This window comes from Bradysia coprophila, chromosome III (assembly GCF_014529535.1).
Source record: "Bradysia coprophila strain Holo2 chromosome III, BU_Bcop_v1, whole genome shotgun sequence".
Taxonomy (NCBI): Eukaryota; Metazoa; Arthropoda; class Insecta; order Diptera; family Sciaridae; genus Bradysia; species Bradysia coprophila.
Window position 1 is genome coordinate 1,162,682 of NC_050736.1, and position 21,345 is coordinate 1,184,026.

Consider the following 21,345-nt stretch of genomic DNA (forward strand, 5'->3'; position numbering starts at 1 on the left):
TTTTTCAGAGTGACTGCCGAAAATTTAATGGGTCGAAGGGTAAGAATTGGTACTAGTATTGACAGAGGATATCCACAGCTACAAATTAAGTTCTTAGCCGATTTCTTAATCTGCAAACAATTATAAGAAAAAATTTTGATTTTCAAAAAAATTGTTTTATGCATGGAAATCGGTCTAATGATGGCTTAACAGTGAACAACCTTGGGTCTTAAGCCCCATGTCTTGCTAAAGGGTACTATGCATTGTCAATATATTTTCGTTGATTATTTTACTCTTTCTGTAACGTGTTGTTTCCAACTGAGTCTCTTGTCGAGTATGACCTTCAGGAATTTAACCTGGTTATCTAAAGAGAGTTGTACACTGTTGAGTTTTGGATGTCTGAAACTTCTTGCCTTCCTTGCGTTAGTGAATTTTCTTCCAGTTAAGTGTATGAAAACGGCTGCGCTCAAATCGATTGTAGTACTTATCAAGTGCAATTGCAAGACTGGATGTGAAACCAAAAGGTGATCATGCAAAAAAGAAACGCTCCCGTGTACGCCGTTCTGTGGCTGTCAATATAATTGAAGCAACATATCAGACATAGAGGTAGACTACCTTAAGAGTTCATAGAAATAATTGAGCTATTATGAAATTTCATTCAATGATTCAATAAACAAATATGTTCATGTTCTATACGATTGCATTTCACGCTTCTTAAATTATAGACGCCACATTGTAAGTGTTTCGACAGGAAATGTTATTAGAAATAGATAGAGAATTCATTGCATTGTGTTTGCATTGCCACTGTTTGTTGCATGTCCGAATGAGTTTTTCAATCGTTTATGGAAACTGTTATTTTGATACTTGGGTAGTTGCATACCTCGCCTTCGGCTCGAATATGCAAACTCTACCCTTGTCAAAATAACAGTTTTCAAACCTTGGTGCTTAACCACACACTTGTGAGTTCCGCTCGTATCACAAATTGATCCCTCCACAGCACCCAATGTAACATACTATTCCTCATACTCTTTCTGACTTTCTGGTTTGCTTGTTACTGGCGCTAAAATATTACAAAGGGCTAAAAATGTTGAAACGTTTAACAGAAGAAGTGGCTATTCCGATCTTTTATCGCACAGTAAGTGACCAGTTTTTGAAAAAACGAGCCATCAGAACAGTCGGAGCGTTTGCTGCGACTGAGCCCCGTACGAACCCGTATATCTATTGCGTACGTGACCCTAGTGTGTCTGTCACCCTACTTTGACCGTAGACCTATTGCACCCGTAAACGTAGTTGAAGTCAAATTATTATGAAATGTGTACATCTTAGAAATTGCGCATAGCGCAGTTACGAAGCCCCGTACGACGTTCCTTTCAAATGTTACACAAATTTCAAGTTGACCTAAAATTTTAATTTATTGAGAGGCCTAAGGCCAAGTTACGGCCTTAGTCCAACGACCCAAATTTATTTTTTTTCCAACAGTATTCTATTCGGCCTTCGATTACCTTCCAAATGAAACAAAAATTAGGAAAATCGGATGAAATTTACTCGAGTTATATGCAAAATACACTTAGGGCCGAGTAGCGGGCTTAGTCCAACGACCCGAATTTTGATTTTTTTCAACAACATTCTATTCGGTGTTCAATTACCTTTCATATAAGACAAAAACTAGCAAAATTGGATGAGATTTAATCGATTTATATGCAAAATACACTTAAGGCCGAGGAGCGGCCTCAGTCCAAGGACCCAAATTTCAAACATTTTTCTCACCACATTCTATTCGGTATTCAATAACCTTTCATATAAGACAAAAACTAGCAAAATTGGATGATATATAGTTATATAGTTATTTGAATTTGCAGGCATTTCAGCTTTAAGCTGCTTCAATTTGTAGGCATTTCAGCTTTAAGCTATTTCAATTTGTAGGCATTATTAACCTATTAGCCTCGTGCTGAAGGTGGTAATAGGTTGGTCTTCATCGTTGTTCGTTTAGTTCGTTGCTAAAGCGCAACGTTAAAAAGACCAGAAAGAAGCTTTATAGCTATCTGATGTGAATGCCACATTATATTCGGGCTTCGATTACCTTTCAAATGAAACAAAAATTACGAAAAAAGGATGAAATTTACTCGAGTTATATGCAAAATACACTTAGGGCCGAGTAGCCTTTCACTTCTAGGGCCCTAACTCACGGTCCATTCACCCGATTTTAATAAACTTTTTTTTCCTGGATCGGTATCGACAATACCTATCTTTTGCCGTTTCATTTGCATTTCCATCGTTTTTTTTTTGCCGTAAATATCCCCAAAAGACCTTAAAGCACTTAGGCGGCCCTAACTCACGAAGGGCCGACCCAAATATGCCCATCTTCGAACTTAGCCTCACTATTTTGACTATCTACTACTACTAAAATTTTTGAAATCGGATTTGATTTACTCAAGATATCGACGTGACGGACAGACAGACGGACAGACGGACAGTCAAAATTTTTATTGCGGATTCGTTATCTATGAACATAGGCAAACACTTTGCCCTTACCGTCTGCTTCGAATTCCATCAATTACACACCTAATCCTATAAGCCCCTTTGTACTTCGTACGGGGCTAAAAATACATTTCCATGAATAATGTTAAGGCTAAATACTATTTAGTAAATAGCCTCAATACAACGTACAACGTAGGCTTTTTAGTTAAGGCGGATACACATTTGGCTTTACTTTCGTCGTATTCCCAACAATTGAGAACAATTGACATAAGAATCGACAAAATACTGAATATTCGGAATTCTGCGATTCTGCATATTTCGCATGAAATGAGAATACGATTTTCGCTCTTTCGTTAAATATTGCGAAATATCGCATTCTCAACTGACACGGAAAATTCGTGGATTTCGTTAAAGGCTGTGTAACTTATAATGTGGCTGCAAGACTTATAAAAATATAGCTACTGAACGCATATCCTATTAATGTTGGTTATTTACCTGCAATGTGAGTTACACAACTATATTATAGATTACAGAGCTACATTATGCACCGAGAACACATTTTATAGCTAGGATTTGCATATTGTGGTTGTGTACTCTATATCATAGCTGTGTAACGCATATTTGACGTATGAAAAATATAGCTGTGTGCTGCATATAAGAAAATGTATGGGACCATGCATTCAAGTTGTGATTCGTACTGACGCTTGGTCGGACTCAATGTTAACAGATAAAGAAAAATCGTAAAATAGCTTGGCTGATTTTAATAAAGCTTGATTGTCAGGTTATAGAAATACCTCTTCAATAGTCAAAATCCGTGGAAACACAGACGAATGAAAGTATCAGAAATTTCAATACATTAGAAACGAATTAAGCCAAGTATCTGCTCCCAAATGTCAAACTAGGCATTTCACAGAAAACAATTGAATAGGCGATTCGTCACGCAGGCAGTCTCAATTCACTTTCTTTCAGAACCTGAAACAATGCAATGACAACTCACCAAAGTAAAAGTGCTAAATATGAAAACTACAGACTTGAATTCGGCTGTGTGCCGTATAATATAGCTGCAGAATTTATATTGCGGTAGCAACGCTTCGAAATAAGAACGTATTAAAGCACAAGCAAAATTAGCACAACAGCAGCAAAGGTGACGGTCGGATTGTCAGGTTAAGCATCAATGGGCGCGGTTAGTACTTGGATGGGTGACCGCAAAATTCATGAAAGTTTAGGAAAAAATTTTATTTCTCGAGACAGATTCGAAATGCGTCTCACAGCTATAATATAAGTTACACAGCTATTTTAACTACAGTCTTCGCAATATGCATTACACAGCTATATGCCAAAAAATGGGGGTGCTAAGTCCACTTATAGATATCACACGCATATTGGGATTTTCCGTGGACACTAGATGGTAATGTGTATCCGCCTTTAAGCAAAAACTTGTTTTGTAGCAAATCAACGCACTTCAAGCATGAGGGGTCCTCTAATTAAAGTACTGAAACTGGACAGTGTCTCGATTAGAGCGAGAAAACCGAAGACTAGCTATTATAACTTGCCTTGGGGTACTTGTCAAAGTATTTGCTTCTCTTTCAACGTGGTATGTTGAGAGCGCGAGGACAGAAGACCAGTTTATTTTAACTTGCCTTGGGGTACTTGTCAAAATATCTTCTTCTCTTTCATCATAGGTGAACACACACAACGAACGTTAGATTCTCGTTCATCGATATTTTGTTTTATTTATTGAGCGGAACTGTCAGATAAATCTAGAATGCCTGCAATCAGTCGCACTAATTTTGAAATATCGTTGAAGTGAAAACGCAATTTGAGTAGTTTTTCGGAACTGTAAGCAGCTCTAGCTTGATCGAAAGTAATTCGAATATTTTGCTCTAACTTTTTTGTAATTGTGTGTCTGAAAATTGAAAAAAATTCCTTGTCATCAATAGCTCTCTTCTCGCCAAATGTGATCGGAAAGTAACAAGAGATTCGTCGCTTAATCCAATAGTGAGAGGAATCAAAAGTGTACGAAAACATCAAACCAACCTTTGAAGGTAATTTAATGGCAAATTGCCAATTGCCAATGGGTCTGTCGGAAAGTCACTCAAAAATTAATTTCTTTCAATAATTTCACAATCAATTAAAATATGTCTGAATTGATCTACATTGTTCTTCAAATCTCAAGCGTTCTCACGGAACTATTCATGTTTTTCTGTAATCTTCAATTTCAGTTGCTCTTCCAGACATTATCGACTGTCGATCCACATCTCCTTTGCTCGTGCAAATTATTTTTGTGGTAAATCTCATAAAGAAACTTCAGTAAACAACTGAATTCCCATGACTTACAATTCATTTAGATCGCATAGAAAGTCACGCCGATATGTCAGGAAGCAAGCCACCAACAAAACAAATGCGTTACAATCTCCGCAGCCTATCACGTACAAATGCTGTTGTTGCATCGCCAGAACCAAAACGAAAGCGACCAACATCGAACATTCACGAATTGATGGATCTGAATGACCATTGTTTGTTAAAAATATTCGAGTTCTTGGATCCAAATCTGGTCGACGTCGTTCGAGTCAACAAACGTCTATATTCCTTGGTCAATTATTACATGAACTTCAAATACAATCTTCAGTTCAATGAGAATTTCGAATTCGCAACGGAAAATGGCAGCCCAGTCAGTTTGGATGTAGCTCGAACATTCCTCAGTGTTTTTGGCCACAAAATGAAAATTTTGAAGCTTTCCAGCGGTTCGTTCATTCTACCATCTCCTCGCACTGATATTGGTCTTATTTTGCCGATGATTCAACAATTCTGCAATTTGCAGGAATTGACGATCAAAGACTTCGGAATGTGCGGACTTCTGCAGAGTTTTTTCACACAACTTGATTCGCTGACACTCGATAACTGCTCTGTTAGCCGTGAATGGTGCAAAATGAAGCAATTAAAGACATTGAAGCTTATCCACTTCATTGTACGTCGATGGCCTATGGAATATTGCTCGAGAGAGGCTTATTACGAATTCGGGCTCAAACCAGGTCCGATTAAAATTCCGGTTGCAAATTTCGGTGGTTTGAAAGAGTTGCAAATCTCGGACACAAACTTGGAGAATCCTGCAGTGGTCCAACTCATCGAATTGAATCCCTCACTGGAAAAGTTGTCAGTTACGAAGAATGTCGCGGTCTCAACCTTTGTGTTTACTGCAGTTCAACGGCTGAAAAACTTGGTAGAATTCGAGTTCAAAAAACCGCTCCGAAAAAATTCACAGTCGAATACTGCATATCATATGGTCTCATTGTTCTCACTGAAGAAGTTGAAAACACTTAAACTCTTTCACAACATACCCACAAAGCAGCTAATGGAAGGCTTTGTCAAGAACGGGATTGCCCTCGAGCACTTGGAATTGGGTGGCAATAATTTCGATGATCAATCGGCTGAGAGCATTGTCAAAATGTCTTCGATAAAAGTTCTTAAGCTGAATGACATGTTTGGATTGAATGAGGAACAACTTTTGATCATTGTGAAAGGACTGGAAGGTCTTGAAGAGCTGCATGTGAAGACAGAGGCGAACGTCACCCAAGCAGCGCTGTTGGGAATTGTACGTGAAGCACATCATTTGCACCAACTAAAAATTGATGGACTCATCACACCACTCGACGTTGAAACATACCAGTCAATGATAACGGCCATTCAGAATAGAATCGAACGTATCGGACTTCGAATAATAGTTTTCGGAAGTGGGGAGAATTCATTCACGCAAAATGTGGTGCTGGACGAAGGAAACGAAGAATGGCTTTCAATTGAAGAGCTTGATCGGACCAGCAACCACTTGTTCGAAGTTTTGGAATCAAAGGTATCGCTGAATCCGCCGGTATCGCGATATTATGACAGCGACAGCGACAGTGATAGTGATTATGACGACTAATATTGAATCTTTCCGAAAATTTAGTTCGTCGGTTATCAATTTTGTATGAATCGTTCTATGCAAATGTGTTTAGATTTAATTTTGATCCAATACAAAATGTTTTCATGAAACATGGGCATTAAAAGCGAGTTAACAGTCACTAGCAGTGACTAGGAATAAAAATGGTTGGAATTTACATTTCGCGTTTTTATTTCATTTTTCTTTACCTCATTTCAATGTTTGATGAATTAAAATAAGATTCTAAATCAATGTTATCGAAAGAATAGCATCTTATTGTATGCAAAAGAAACATCCATTTCATAGTCTACATACTGAAATTGACTGAAGGAACATTCATCGCCATTGTATTACGTAAACGTGAGTATTGATTTTGTATCCTAACGGTAAAACATGATGCGAACATAACTGCTGCTCTCATGATGAACTTGCACGAACACACAGTTATGTGTTCAATACCTACCGATTCGAATCAATGTTCCAAACATCAGCAATTCTTACGACGTAAAATTTGTTAAAACTGCCGGTGCAAGCATTATAAACAAGCGAGCTGCGGTAATTCGGTAAAATTCCATTTCTTTTTGAAATTTTTTAGTTTATGTTTCTGAAACAATCATTTGTGCTTTACTACTTTCCATAGAGTTACACTCTCTTTTATTGTAATCGACCAATGGACCAATGGTACAAAACGCATAGCGTTGAAGCAGACGACATTAACTCTGAGTTAATAAATAAAAGAGACAAATGGTCCCAATAATTTTCTGTTTATGTCCAAAATTTCCATCGAACGATGGTAAAATGTTTTCATTGTAAACTTTCGAACACAAGTTCATTTGAAAGTTTTACTGCTGGCTTAGGAAGGTATTAGTGGAAACAACTGATTATGGATAGATCACGCTAGCATCAGACCGCCACTGAGGCCTGAGGTCGAAACAGCTCTGTTTTTTCGTTAAATTCACTCAACCTGAACCATGAGTGGGTGAGGAAGAGCAAAAGTTCTGTTTAAAGTTTTGTTTAAAGTTTTGTTTATATCAGAATTTAGCTCCTTATTTATATTTGTAGTGAAAATCGGTATCGCTCAATTTTTCCAAAATCAATTTATTTTTGCCAAATTAATTTCGACATCAAATAGATGCCATCATCAGTGGCTGAAAACATTAATTTCATGAGGACCTAGTCATAATGCATCGTATAGCAACACACATACCACGAATGTTTATGTAATAAATTCAGACGCGTGCTTCGTCATATGTGACTCCAATGCTAAACTAAAATACATAATTTCACATAAGAATAACAACTTAGCAAACTAATCACCGGTCAGCTAACTACAAACTTAAACATTGGTGGTCACAAACATCAAAAATCTTTAAATTAATCAACGAAAAAAGTCTGTCACACACGGAAAATCCCAATATACATGTGAGATCTATAAGTGGACTTAGCACCCCCATTTTTTGGCATATAGCTGTGGAATGCATATTGCGAAGACTGTAGTTAAAATAGCTGTGTAACTTATATTATAGCTGTGAGCCGCATTTCAAATCCATCACGAGAAATAAAAAAAAATTTCCCTAAACTTTCACCCATCCAAGTACTAACCGCGCCGATTGATGCTTAACCCGAGAATCCGACCGTCACCTATGCTGCTGTTGTGCTAACTTTGCTTGTGCTTTAACACGTTCTTATTTCGAAGCGTTGCTACTACAATATAAATTCTGCAGCTATATTATGCGGCACACAGCCTAATTCAAGTGTGTAGTTTTTATATTTAGCATTTTTAGTTTGGTGAGTTGTCACTTGGAGAATTGTTGTAGGTTCTGAAAGAAAGTGAATTGATACTGCGTGAAGAATCGCCGATTCAATTATTTTCTGTGACGATTTTGATTTTTATGAGCAACATTTTTATAAGTCTTGCAGCTATATTATGAAAACTACAGCTATATTATACGTTCCACAGCCTTTATCGAAATCCACGAATTTTCCGTGCAACAGACATTCAACTAGACTGAGCGTAACTAACAAATCATAAGAAACACAAATTCGTGTAACAATCGTAACAATGCAACAGCACACAGTGCAAATTGGAAAAATTGAGCGATACCAATTTTTACTACAAATATCGATTTACAATTACTCCTTATTTATAGGCATTTCAGATGGGGATATTTTCAGTGATTCCAAACGTCCTGTTAAAGGACGAAACGATTGCGATGTAAGTGATCGTGCATACATGCATAGCGTTGAAGCAGACGACATTAACTCTGAGTTAATAAATAAAAGAGAGTCTAACTCTATGCTAGTTTCATTATCAATCGATAGATTTCAGATCAAAAAGAGCCGAGATCCAATTTTAATTGATAATTGCGCAGTTGCCAAAAATATATTTTCTCGGTTGAAATTATTTTCGCATTTTTTTTTATTATAATAAATTTCTCGAGCATTACAAAATAATAATTAATAATGAATTTCGATACAACTATTATTCGTACATGATCAATGTAGGTGTTTATGGCCAAAAGAAAATATATTCTTAGACCATAACACGGTAGCAAGTAAAAGACGAAATATTAAAATGGAATTAGTATCTTTTCCAGGTAAAATAAAGTTTTGTACCTTCAGAATAATGAATGACTAATTATAGTGTGGTAACCGGCGAAGATTGCGAATTCACTTTATGTTTCTCAAAAAAGTGTTCTGGGGGCAAATAAAAAAAAAACTTTTATTCCGAACATCATTTTTCGTGCATTTTGCATGGATTTTCCACAAAGTGTGTACTTGCCTTAATTCACGCTATAAGTGCGGTCGAAATTCAAAATCTTTCTCACGCAAGTCCTTCTAACGCAGCGTCATTTTCATACAAGGAAGCATTTAAATGTATTTTTCGGTTCACTTTTCAAAATTCAAAATTCGTTGCTCAATCCTACAGTAATAGAAATCAAAAGGGGATTCCACCAATAAACTGTAGAGAATTCGCTTTCTATGTAACACTTACTGGTAGATATTCTAATAGTCCGTTTCCAATTCGCAACGTTAAAAATATTCAAAGTAATATATCAAGAATTTCAAACAATTTTGTCCACGATTTCACTCAATAATTTTACAATCAGATGAAAATTGACAGAATCACAAGAGCTCTGCATGCATGCCTGAATTACATCAGTTTTTGCATAACTGATTAACAGCGCCATCTACAAATTTAGACTTATTTTTATATTGTTGTAGGGTCAAACAAGGACCTGAGAATTTAAATCAGTTCAGGTTAATGAAATCGGTCAAGAATTGGATTTTATATAGTCATTTTAAGTTTTCAGCATCATCGGCTCTACACGCCAAACTATGGCGTCGGCAGTTTGCGAACAAGGGGCGCTGAATTCCTTATCCCTCAGCGACGTCACTTTTTTGAAAACTCACACTCGAAATCAACCGAATTGCTTGCAATGCAATACACATTGGCGCATGTTTTTTGGCTTCAACACAAACCATCGCCACTCTTGAAGGATTTTGTTTTTGTATCATTTTGGACCGAACACTTCGTTTGAAGTCGCCCGGTCATCCAATTCGAAACCGATCAATTTGCGTGCAATACTCATCAGCACTTGGCTCAACGCTTAATAAATATTTTTGTTTACAAAAATTGTCATTGTCATTGCTGATGTAGTTCTTAAAACCATTTGAATAAAAAATGAATAAGTCGAATAAAATTACCAATTTTCTGTCGATGACGACGACAAATAGATGAATCAATCGACAGTTGTTTTGAATATAAAATTTACCTATAAAGGCAGCTAACCTGCTGTCAACTTTGTCAGTTAATAAACGGAAGGTCAGTAAGAAGTTCATTGATCATATATCTGTGAAGAGTTAACTCCACCAACATTTTTTTTTTGGCAGTTGTTGTGATTTGTGATTGATTAGTAATAAACCTGGAAGATATTCTATCGGTAACATTTATTTTAAATTTCGATACCAACATTCTCAAAAAATTACGTAGGATATCCGTAATATTCTCAGAGAGTCACGAAGATACTTGAGTTGAGTTCGTAAAATGACATGGTTTGTTAGTACGTGGACGCGTCGCGACGTTTCACTATAGAAGTTTCTTGATATATTCTGGTCGTCTCGTATTTTATGCGACCTACAAAACACGAGATCCTCGTAATATCTATACGTAATTAATGCCAAAGCAAACCTCCCCTTTGCTGGTCATCTCAATATTTTGTGATTTTGTGAAAAAACAAGGTAACCAGCAAACGATATCTGTTGTGGCATTTCATATCGATATTCCAATGATGTCGTATTTCTTAAGGCTGTAAACTTTGTAGGCGATCTGCGTGACCTCCCCAAAGTTTACAGCCTTTGTATTTCTTAGGTCGCACAAGATGACCAGTAGGATGTGAAATAAATGTTTTTGATGGACTAAATGAACTACTATATGCAATTCAGTGATGATATTTGTAACTTACGCCGCCTGAGTGCAATGTCGTATGAACGCACTAGTGCGATAAAGGATTTGCAAGGGGTTTTATCGCACTAGTGCGATAAAAGCCACATGCTACTGAAGTCACACTAAGATTATCTTCGGTATTTATTCGATTTTCTTCATTGCATAAAACGTTGTATGCAACACGAATCGTATGCTGGTATATTATCACACACGATGTCTTGTCAACCTCGGCTTCGCCTCGGATTGGCATTCTGACATCTAGTGCGATAATATACCTTCATACGATTCTTGTTACGTAAATAACTATTACGTAGGTTTCTTACGGATAATCCACGTAATTTTTGAGAACATTGCTACCGATAGAACATTTCTTTAAAAAATCAGCTCATTTTTTTCTCTGTGCAAACTTCTGGCACATATTGTAATAACCACATATATTTCGTCTAACCAAAGAAAATTAAAATTTTTAATTTCGGTCTACATAATATTTAAGGCAATTTCCACGCTGAGTGAGAACTTACAAAAATACATTCGTAGCACATTTTTGTTTGTTACCAGTATTTTACAGATATTTGTATCGGATTTTTGGTTGCTACCGGTATTTGGTGTCATCAATCCTTTGTTTTTAATGTAAAATAACTTGATTAAAATGAAGTTTAGCCCTTCTTCTTATTTTTAAAGTAAGTTTGCCGGCAATGACTGCATAAAACTTTTCTCACGTTAGAAATGTTTGGAACGAAGCTTGATTTGCAGATTTTTCATAATATTTATATTTTTTAATGTTAATATGAAGATTCATCTTTATTTATCATTTAGAAACAGTTTTTAAATCATTTCCAATATCTTTATTTTGTCGTGAAAAAATACTCTGCACTAAAATGTCAATATGGAATCTGCCTTAAATCAAGGCTGTATACTTTGAGGAGGAGGTCACGCAGACCGCCATTTTATTAGATAAAAGTATACAGCCTTGCCTTAAATGTGTATTATGAACTATAGACATGAAATCACTTTGCTTCTCATTGTATTATTAAACAATAGCTATTTATATACCAAGGTAGGTATGAAGGTATTTTTTGCATTAGATCTTGAGGCGAAGCCGAGGTCGACAAGACGTCGTGTGCGAAAAGACACCAGCATAGCTGCCGTGGTAGATACAACGTTTTTCGCAATTTCGGGCAATTTCGGCCGCGTTGTATTGAATGAAATCAATAAGTAAATGCTGTAATAAATGTGAATAATTAACTATTAAATTCAAGATTCAGGATTTTTAGGTTTTGAGAAAAACGCACCTTTTTAATTTACATCTAAATTTAGATTTAGATGTAAATTAAAAAGGTGCGTTTTTCGCAAAACCTAAAAATCCTGAATTTAATAAGAATATATGCTTCAACACGCTCAGTTTAATCGTGTGATTCTATAGGCGAATGGCTATAGTCGCTGCTTTGGGTCCAAAAAGGTTAGGTGTCGGGGGTTCGAATTCTCGTCAATGAAAGATTTTTATTTATAAAAATTCAGCCTTCGTTGAAGGTAATAGGGTCTGTAGCATGCGAAAAAAGTTCTTATATCACTGCATGCAAAAAAAATAGTTTGTATTTCTCTGTGTCCGGGAATACAGTGAAATAAATACCTTCAAAATGACATTTAATGGATGCATGGAAAGGTGACGATTATGGAATTGCCGGAATTGCGAAAAAGCCAAAACAAAGGTCTGGGCAACTCAAAAATATATTTTCTCTTTCCTTTACAGTCGCCAAAACTATAGAGACAATCCATACATATATTTACCAACAATATGGTTCAACCTAAAAAACTGTTTCTGTTCTGCTCACTGATGCTAGTGATATGTGTTTTTTCTGCGCCAGTTGAGAATGACAAGAATGACGTCGAACTGAATGAGGAAGAGTTAACTGCGCCCGTTGAGAACAACAAGAATGACGTCGAACTGCATGAGGAAGAGGTAACTGCGCCAAGTGACGCTGAGAACATCAAGAATATCGTCGAACTGAATGAGACAGAGTTAACTGCGTCAGTTGACGTTGCTAACAACAAGAATGACGTCAAACTGAATGACGAAGAGTTAGCTGCGTCAGTTGACGTTGATAACAACAAGAATGACGTCGAACTGAATGAGGAAGAGTTAACTGCGTCAGTTGACGTTGATAACAACAAGAATGACGTCGAACTGAATGAGGAAGAGTTAACTGCGTCAGTTGACGTTGAGAACAACAAAAATGACGTCGAACTGACTGAGCAACAGTTAATAGAGTATACTGAAAACAATACTGTGCCATACGATGATGTCGACGAGAATGATGAGGACGACGGGAACGACGAAGACGAAGAATCCGAAGAGGACAACCAAGACTATGAAGACGACGTCGAAGTGAGGAGTCCTGTAAAACAATTGGTTCCCTGCGCAATGTCAAATAAATGGCCTGTGACAAGCGAACAGCCTTACCAAGCAATAGTTCCAATTCTGATTCGCGAAAAAGACTTCAGTAAGTAAAAACTTTCACAGAACATAATACTCTTGAATAGAGTTTTGTATTTACGCTCTAAATTTTACGCCAGTCCAGCAAAATTAAAATAAAAATTGTCGCCTGACCATTATCTAGGTGCTATTCGTTGAATCATTTTACTTTTTATATTTCAGCAACGGAAGCTCTGGAGAATTTCCAGGCTGCTCTGAAAGACATCGAAGGAAAGACTTGCGTTCGTTTTGTTAATGCTTCGAAAAGTCACAAAGATTTCATATTCGTGCATGATTCCGGAAATAAAAAGTGTACCTCAAAGATAGGCAGAGTTGGTGGAAAACAGCATCTGAAGTTAACAAATCACTGCATGTTAGCTCGAAGGACATGTGTTCACGAACTCATGCATGCCCTTGGATTTAATCATATGGTAACATTGCGATCAAATTTCTAATTCAGTTGTTCAGTTGTATTGACTTGTAACAATTTATCAGCACCAACGCTACGATCGAGACAGTGAGCTCTCTATTAAATGGGAGAATATTAAGCAGAAGGACAAGCGGTGGTTCGAAAAATTAGATAACGAATGGGAATCTTACAATACACCATACGATGTGTTGTCATGTATGCACTATGGTAAAAAAGGTTTCACGAAAAATGGCGAAGTGACCATCCAAACTAAAAATACGAAATTTCAAGATGATATTGGCAAACAATACACTTTAAGTGATGGTGATGTGCAACGAATCGTTCGAATGTATAGTTGCCCTGTCCCTGTCCAATATTAGACTTCGTTCGAAAATCGTTGGTCTTTCTAATGAATATCCCTTGGAAAATCCTTTCAAAAATCCCGAATGCCCAAAATAAAATCTTTGAAAGCAAGTTGCAGAATGTATTTAGTGAAAAGAAAATAAAATCAAAGAGAGAAATTAACGAATGTGTGATCGACCAACAATCACAATGAATTATGGATGGAAATATGGAAGCGGATCCTTTTAGTTTTTAAGCAACTAAATTGACGGAAGTTTCTCCATCCTCTTCAATCTGCCATCGGACATAATTTATTTGAACACCAACTGTTGTTTAAGGTTTATTATACAGATTCAATCGGTCAATCGGACTTGTCAATAAATGAAAGAAATGGTTGGATTACCGTTGCGTTATCCGTTGTTGAAACCCCCTTCCAACAAAAATCAAAACTTTTCAAAGGAAAATTTACTTTAAATGTTGGATTGGATGTTATGGAGCAAACATTGAGTGATAAGGATCCTGCGTTCATCAGCACCTTGTACATTCGACCAATACAACCAAATTGCGATAACTAACGGTGCTTTTATCGGCGAAGTACAAACTCATAGAATTTTGACCGTGGCAATCAGGGATGATGTCGAATTTTGCCTTGGTTCAATTGGATCGCTGTGCACATATTCATCTGGTATCGATACCGACGACAAAAATAATGAGAAGCTCTGGGTCTTTTACATGAGAAAAATGCATGTTAGAAAAATAGAAAATACTTTGATCGATGGAAGTAATAGACCCGATAATAATACTGGTCAAATGCTTGTCGTCTGTGACAGGTTCATAGGTTCATCTAAATTATAATTAAGTTGCAAAGAAATAAATTGAATTCATCCAAACCACTGAGACCTGTTGTCATTTAGTCCTCGTGCAGCTGTTACTGAAATCTACCAATTTTTAGTAGGAAGTCGTTAAGACACCATTCAATCTACGGTATGACGTAACACCGCCCGAATTAGTAGCCGCTGTTGTCAGCGATTTTACATTGTACAAGTATGTCAGTCATACTACGAATTAAGCCATCGGAAGTTGGCTATACTAACCAGTGGCTTCTGTTGGTCTACCGTTTGTAGGCCGACGCTATTCGCAGATTCACATTTTTGTGTGGTTATTGGTATCGAGAGTGGACTATTTAAGTAGACTGATTAAACAGCGAAAGCAACTAATGGAAAAAAAGAAGGAAATGGATGAAGATGATATGGCAGTGGTCAAAGCTTACCCTAATCTGCTGAACAAAATTTATGGCATATTAATTCAAATTTTATCATCATGATTTTCAATGCGGTAATATGGCACTTCGTTTTCTTCGATATCAACTTTGAGCGTAAATGTTTGATTAGACCGTAATATTATCTACTTGCCGCCATGATTCGCCTTTGGATTTCAGGTGTATTATCGCCATCCGAACGAATCAGCGCTCCATGGTAGATGAATTCATCGACTACTTCGAGGTTGTACTCCACTGAGGAAAAAGAGTTGAAAATCTCACCTGCTGTAGCTGGTAACTTTGGCTCCAGGTAATCTATTGTAGATTACTTGAAGCCAAATACTTATCACGTCCCCTTGTTGATTTGCAACCGCATTGGGCCTTCTGCAGAAGTACAAACAGAAATATTATTGGCTCTCAAGTTATAAATAAACAGTGATTCTGATATTCAACTATTTTCAGTCGTCAAATTTGTGAAACAAATTCTTCCGACGGTTCAAATAAATTTCAACACACCCCACAAAATAGAGTTTCTATCTCAAAAATGGAATCCTTTTTAGCGTATAGAATATGCCAGTTAAATAAAAATAAATCTACGTGACCTCTTATACCCACCGTACGACATGCTATGAATGATATAGCGTCAAAAAGAAAATCCTTTACATGTCTTTTTCTAAAAGTTTCTTCACTTGTAGTATGGATGATAAAATAAATATAAAAAAACAAAGCAAAAACCATCAAAAACATTTATTTGATGGATTTTTTAAGTTTGCTTACATAAATACTCTTTCACTTCTTATATATATTTTGATGTGGTATGACTAAGAAGTGAACTTTTGTGTTTAGACAATCCTATTACAAAGTAACGCATATTATAACATCAACCCCCCCGAACCATTGATACATAAGCATTCCCGCTTTCCTACACTGTACGTATATAACAATTTCGAATTTCCCAGCTCATCAGATGAGTTAGAAAGAGATGTCAGCAACAGTTTTCCTATCTTTCCAGCTCAAATTATCAAATTCAGGCATCTTATTGGCAACTCTTTTACCATTCAAAGTAATTGCCATGACAACCAAATCCCCTATAGTGATTTCTATAAAATACACGATTCAATTTAAACTCACACAACATTCATTTTATGAGACATGAAGAGCATATCCTCGCGAAATTGAATTACATTATTGAAAATGTATTTGTCTACAGTCTTTAATTTAATTGTTTTCGAGTTTTTTTTTTTTGTTTTGTTTGACACAGCAGGATGTGCGGTTTAAATTTTAATTGCATTTCAGAGGAAATTTACTTATTTTAATAAAGTATGTGAGTGTATTTACGGAGATATGACGGTGTTGTATGGCTTTAATTTTCAAAGCACTGTATAGTTGTACGTCACACCATTCAAACTCTAAAAAGCTTGAGCACAAAGAATTCAACTTAATCTTATTGCGAAAATAATCGAAATTTGTTTATTATCACTTCTCAGATCGGTTGAATGTATTGCGATATATTAAAAATAAATCTGAAACTTCCTTTGATTTAATTTAATAATAGTCAACGCACTTCAAGCATGAGTGGTAAAATAGAGTACTGAAACGGGATAGTGTATCAAACAAATTTTTGCACTGTAAAAAAATCTAAAAAATATTTTCATATAAAAACTACTCTATTTGACAGCTGTCAATCGAAGCACTTTTGCTTGAAGTGCATTGTAATAGTTTATTACGTCCTTGTTTGTAGGTTGGCTGTTTTGGCAAGTGTGATCTTTGCGGAACTAGCCGAAAGCGATTGAAGTGATCACGCAATCCAACCAAAACAATAAATTACACGCAATTACGTAAGATATTTTACTCAAAAATTATAATAATTTTCATTTTAGCAGGGCTTCGCAAGTAATATATATTAATATATATTACACACTTCTTCAAGATATGGTACTTTCACGTGGATGGCATTTCTTTACTTGGATGGCATTTCTTTACTTAGATGGCATTTCAAGCGGCCTTGAATATGTTCTATAGGGACAGCTGACAAATAGAGTACTATATCGTACGACATGGATTTTTACAGTGTGACACTGTCACGTGTTAGTACCCTATTTAAAGTACCACTCATGCTTGAACTGCATTGAAGCTTGGCCCAAACGCGCTATGGAATGTTATAAACGTCTGCAAAAAGGAACTGTAGATAAAACCGCAATGAAGCGGCAGGAAATAAATCGACAGCTTGGACTATGTAAAGCGTAAATCTCTAAAGTATTTTGTGTGGTGATAGTCTCATAGAAAAGCTAAAAGGCGCCGAATTGAGTAAACGTCTGTGAAAATAAACGATAGAATTGAACTCATTTTAGTATTAGATAAACCCAAGGCTTTAAACTTCGTGAGGTCTCGCAGATCGTCATTTTATTAAATACGCGGGAACACACCACTTCTGATGATTTTACATGTAAAAAAAATCAACACATCATCAAGGCGTGAGATCTACCACTTAGCCTATTTCCTTTGTAAAAAGAAAGTTTGGAAAATGTGCACATATATGTGAAGGTAAGATCGCTTGATATACCGTGATAAATGGATGGGAAATTTAAGAAAAAACAATAGAGTGGAAGGCAGTCTAGTGTAGATAAAACCGCGATGAAGTGGCAGGAAATCGAAATGTATTAAATTTTGAAAGCAACAGAAAATCAAAAAATTTTTATCCCGACAACGAGGGAGACACAATATCTTTCAGGCCTGTTACAGACGATTGTCTGTTATCGATCACGACAGCATTAATAAACGATAATAAGGTTGGATAATAGCAAAAAGCATGTTTTATTGTTCATTTAGATGAAGCTTTGGATAAATGGAAAAGTGTAAATGATCTTCAAGTACCTGCAATCAAGCACATGCAAAAGAATTGGGATTTAATTAACGTCCATCGGATATTGAAAGAGAACTTCAAATGCTTGGCTACATTCAATACCATCATCAAACATTGGAACAGTCATGGACAACAATACAATCCGAATCTGCATCGACTCACGTTTAGGCTGCAATATTTGTTCAACACACACATGCATATGCGGTTCTTTGGTGTTGCCTAATGGTTTACATGGATTGAGCTGCTCAAAATGTATTGCAAAATATCAACGACATATTGGAATTAATGACATCATCTACCGATCATTATCATCAATGCATATTCCTGCAAACTTAGAACCCAGGGGTTTATCAAGAAATGACGGAAAAAGACCGGATGGGGTCACGATGACCCCATGGTTGAAAGGAAAACCTCTCGTTTGGGATGCAACTTGTGTCGACACTTTCGCAGACTCATATTTAGCAAAAACATCTACAAAGGTGGAAGTTTTCAAGATATCTGATGATCAGATTTCAAGTCTATGACGTGAATCCATCGTTGTCTCTGAGGTATTTTTCAACATTATTTCAAGAGCAACTACGGTATTTATTTTATTTGAACAGTTTCTCCTCTATCCTCACAGTCCCTCTATCCTTTATCTCTACGGCTAGATTAGTACACAATACTACCAAGTCGTAACTTATTAGATATGGAATAACTTCATCCGCTAAGCGACACAAATTCGTTCTGTATTTCGAAGCCCGAAGTCGTGGCGATATGACTCTTAAAACTTTGACATAAACTAAGTTATGATTGTTCTAGTATTTCTGGAACTACAGAACGAATTTGTGTCGCTTAGCGGATGAAGTTATTCCATATCTAATAAGTTACGACTTGGTAGTATTGTGTTCTAATCTAGCCGTAGAGATAAAGGATAGAGGGACTGTGAGGATAGAGGAGAAACTGTTCAAATAAAATTAATACCGTAGTTGCTCTTGAAATAATGTTGAAAAATACCTCAGAGACAACGATGGATTCACGTCATAGACTTGAAATCTGATCATCAGATATCTTGAAAACTTCCAATGGAACAGTTGATGGGTGATAACTCGAATAACTTTGCTAGTTCAAGTTCCCTAGACTTGAGGTCGGATTCAATTGTCAGCCCTAAATGAGCCCTAAACGTGAAGCTATGATTTAATTAAGAAACACATTGTATATCAACAAAACGCCCATTATGACATGCTTTTTTTCTTAATCATCGGATAACTTTGGTCACTGAGCGGCTCCAAACACTGGACCGGTTTCAATCATCAGCCCTAAATGAGCCCTAAACGATAGACTATAATTTTAGTCAGACGCTTTTTGAATATTGTTGAAAGAGCTAATATGACATGTTTGTGTTTAGAGAAAGCTGAATATCATTGGCGGGATAGCAGCCCTAAACTCAGGATTGGCTTCAACTGTCAGCCCTAAACTAGCCCCAAACGTTAATATATACTTTCAACTAGGAACACTATGAATAACATCCAAAACTGCCAATATGACTTGTTTTTTCGAGAAAAAATTGAATAACTATGGTATTTGAGCAGCCCTAAACTCGGGACCGGTTTCAATCGTCAGTCCTAAACTAGCCTCAAATCATAGATTGAGTGAAAGTCAAAAACCTATTCAGTTTATGACAAAACACTTAAGTGACATGCTTGAAAACTTCAAAACGGTATAACTCACGTAAATCGACAGCCCTAAACTCGGGACCGGTTTTATTCGTCAGCCCTAAACGAGCCCTTTAAAATGAGCCATAACTCGACACAGCCCTAAATGGTGGCGGTGCCAGCGACATGTACCTCATAAAATCGGCCATAAATTACAAGATTTGACTGGGGACAAAAGATCAAAATTCTTTCTAAATCAGAGAATGTCGATGGAAATACAGAGACACAACGCCGCTTGTATTTCCCCAATAAATCATTGGAAGAGTTTTCTATTTATAAATATGTAAATTTTGAAAAAAAAAACATTTATACTCGTCGTTTGTAATAAAAGGAATAGCAAAAGCATGTTTAAAACAAATGAAGTATAAGATTTCTGAAATCGATTTCTGAAAATATTCGATGAAATAAAGTAATAGTTTGAACAGTAAAACTGTAAAACTATTAATATGCTTGCTGTTTGTGACAGGTTAAATAAGTATTTATCACATTTTCGTTTTCAACAGATTCTACATAATTTCTAGACGCACAAATGTGACATTATTGAATGTTTCTCGGTCTTTGTTACACAAGTGCGACAAAAATTTCGATTGATAAAAAATTCACAAATTTGGTACAATACAATAGAGGTGACAGGATCTGTAGGTCTAGAAATATCAGATCCTACACAAAACAAAAATTGTGATAATTCCTTATATTTTGCAACTTTATCCCAAGCATAAAGATTGTGCCCATATAATGATAACAGCAGACTTGTACTTAGGAAAAACAATCTTGTACAGAAAACTATATCATTTGTTATCGACAACGAAGACAGAATTAAATAATGTTAGCTCAAGCTAACATAGTCTTTGATAGTAAAACATGTTAAAATCAATAAAGTGACTTAAAAAAAATCAAACTGCTTATGCGATCATTGCTTGGTGTCTGAAAAAGGTTTTCAAAAAAATTGGCTTAGCATACCGCTAAACCGTCACAGATGCTCAACTAGTACATAATTTTCGTAAAAATAATGCAATAAAAAGCAACAGAACCGCAAAATGTCTATCTATTAATCTTGTCACGAATTTATTACTATTAATAAGTGTAAATTCGGTGACAGTGCATAAGGCAAGTGAATATATACAGTAAAGCTCACTTAAGCCATATGGTTTACCAGAAATTTTAATCTGTAATCGAAACACACTAAGTAAATCCTCAACTTCCTCCGACAGTTTCCCTATCATATCTCCGTAACATATTGAAATACAATAATAATTTGTAATACATATCCCAACCTCGATATCAATATAAAAATATTTTTAATATTGAAGCAAATATGTAAACACACACACAAAATAATAAATATTATTATCCGCCCTCGTAATTGCTATATATTCCGTATAAACCTTGATCATTTTGATGCTCACAATAAGGGATAACTATTAAATTTGTACACTTGGCACTTTGAATTTTACGGTAGGTTGATGAAATCAGGCCCTATTGTTCA

The 21,345-nt window shown here is 36.1% G+C and overlaps 2 protein-coding genes and 1 long non-coding RNA gene across 5 annotated transcripts; 2 read left to right on the top strand and 1 right to left on the bottom strand.

Moving 5' to 3' along the window:
• Positions 1 to 4,211: 4,211 nt before the first annotated feature.
• Positions 4,212 to 6,538, top strand: LOC119076528. 2 transcript variants are annotated; one of them, XM_037183318.1, is made up of 4 exons: positions 4,212 to 4,321; positions 4,398 to 4,502; positions 4,680 to 4,744; positions 4,806 to 6,538. In XM_037183318.1, exon 4 carries the CDS (start codon positions 4,829 to 4,831, stop codon positions 6,374 to 6,376), a length of 1,548 nt encoding a protein of 515 aa, XP_037039213.1. In that variant the 5' UTR covers positions 4,212 to 4,321; positions 4,398 to 4,502; positions 4,680 to 4,744; positions 4,806 to 4,828; the 3' UTR covers positions 6,377 to 6,538. The 2 variants fall into 2 exon arrangements, with proteins under 2 accessions (XP_037039213.1, XP_037039220.1); XM_037183325.1 differs by having other exon boundaries at positions 4,212 to 4,502.
• A 1,070-nt stretch (positions 6,539 to 7,608) lies between these two features.
• On the bottom strand, positions 7,609 to 21,202 carry LOC119078297. Its single transcript, XR_005087978.1, has 3 exons — positions 21,191 to 21,202; positions 8,378 to 8,381; positions 7,609 to 7,740 (listed from the first exon to the last, which is right to left on the bottom strand). It is a non-coding gene; the product is annotated as an uncharacterized LOC119078297 (long non-coding RNA).
• LOC119076923 (low choriolytic enzyme-like) lies at positions 12,546 to 14,136 on the top strand. Of its 2 annotated transcripts, XM_037183952.1 has the most exons (4): positions 12,546 to 12,727; positions 12,782 to 13,321; positions 13,477 to 13,724; positions 13,789 to 14,136. In XM_037183952.1, exons 1-4 carry the CDS (start codon positions 12,616 to 12,618, stop codon positions 14,080 to 14,082), a joined length of 1,194 nt encoding a protein of 397 aa, XP_037039847.1. In that variant the 5' UTR covers positions 12,546 to 12,615; the 3' UTR covers positions 14,083 to 14,136. The 2 variants fall into 2 exon arrangements, with proteins under 2 accessions (XP_037039847.1, XP_037039837.1); XM_037183942.1 differs by having other exon boundaries at positions 12,546 to 13,321.
• Positions 21,203 to 21,345: the final 143 nt, after the last annotated feature.

Bases quoted from the DNA above. Each gene is read 5' to 3' on its own strand.
- LOC119076528 (XM_037183325.1), top strand. From the start codon at position 4,829: ATGTCAGGAAGCAAGCCACCAACAAAACAAATGCGTTACAATCTCCGC.
- LOC119076923 (XM_037183942.1), top strand. From the start codon at position 12,616: ATGGTTCAACCTAAAAAACTGTTTCTGTTCTGCTCACTGATGCTAGTG. The intron at 13,322-13,476 runs GTAAGTAAAAAC...TTTATATTTCAG, and splicing joins GATTCGCGAAAAAGACTTCA to CAACGGAAGCTCTGGAGAAT. The intron at 13,725-13,788 runs GTAACATTGCGA...ACAATTTATCAG, and splicing joins CCCTTGGATTTAATCATATG to CACCAACGCTACGATCGAGA.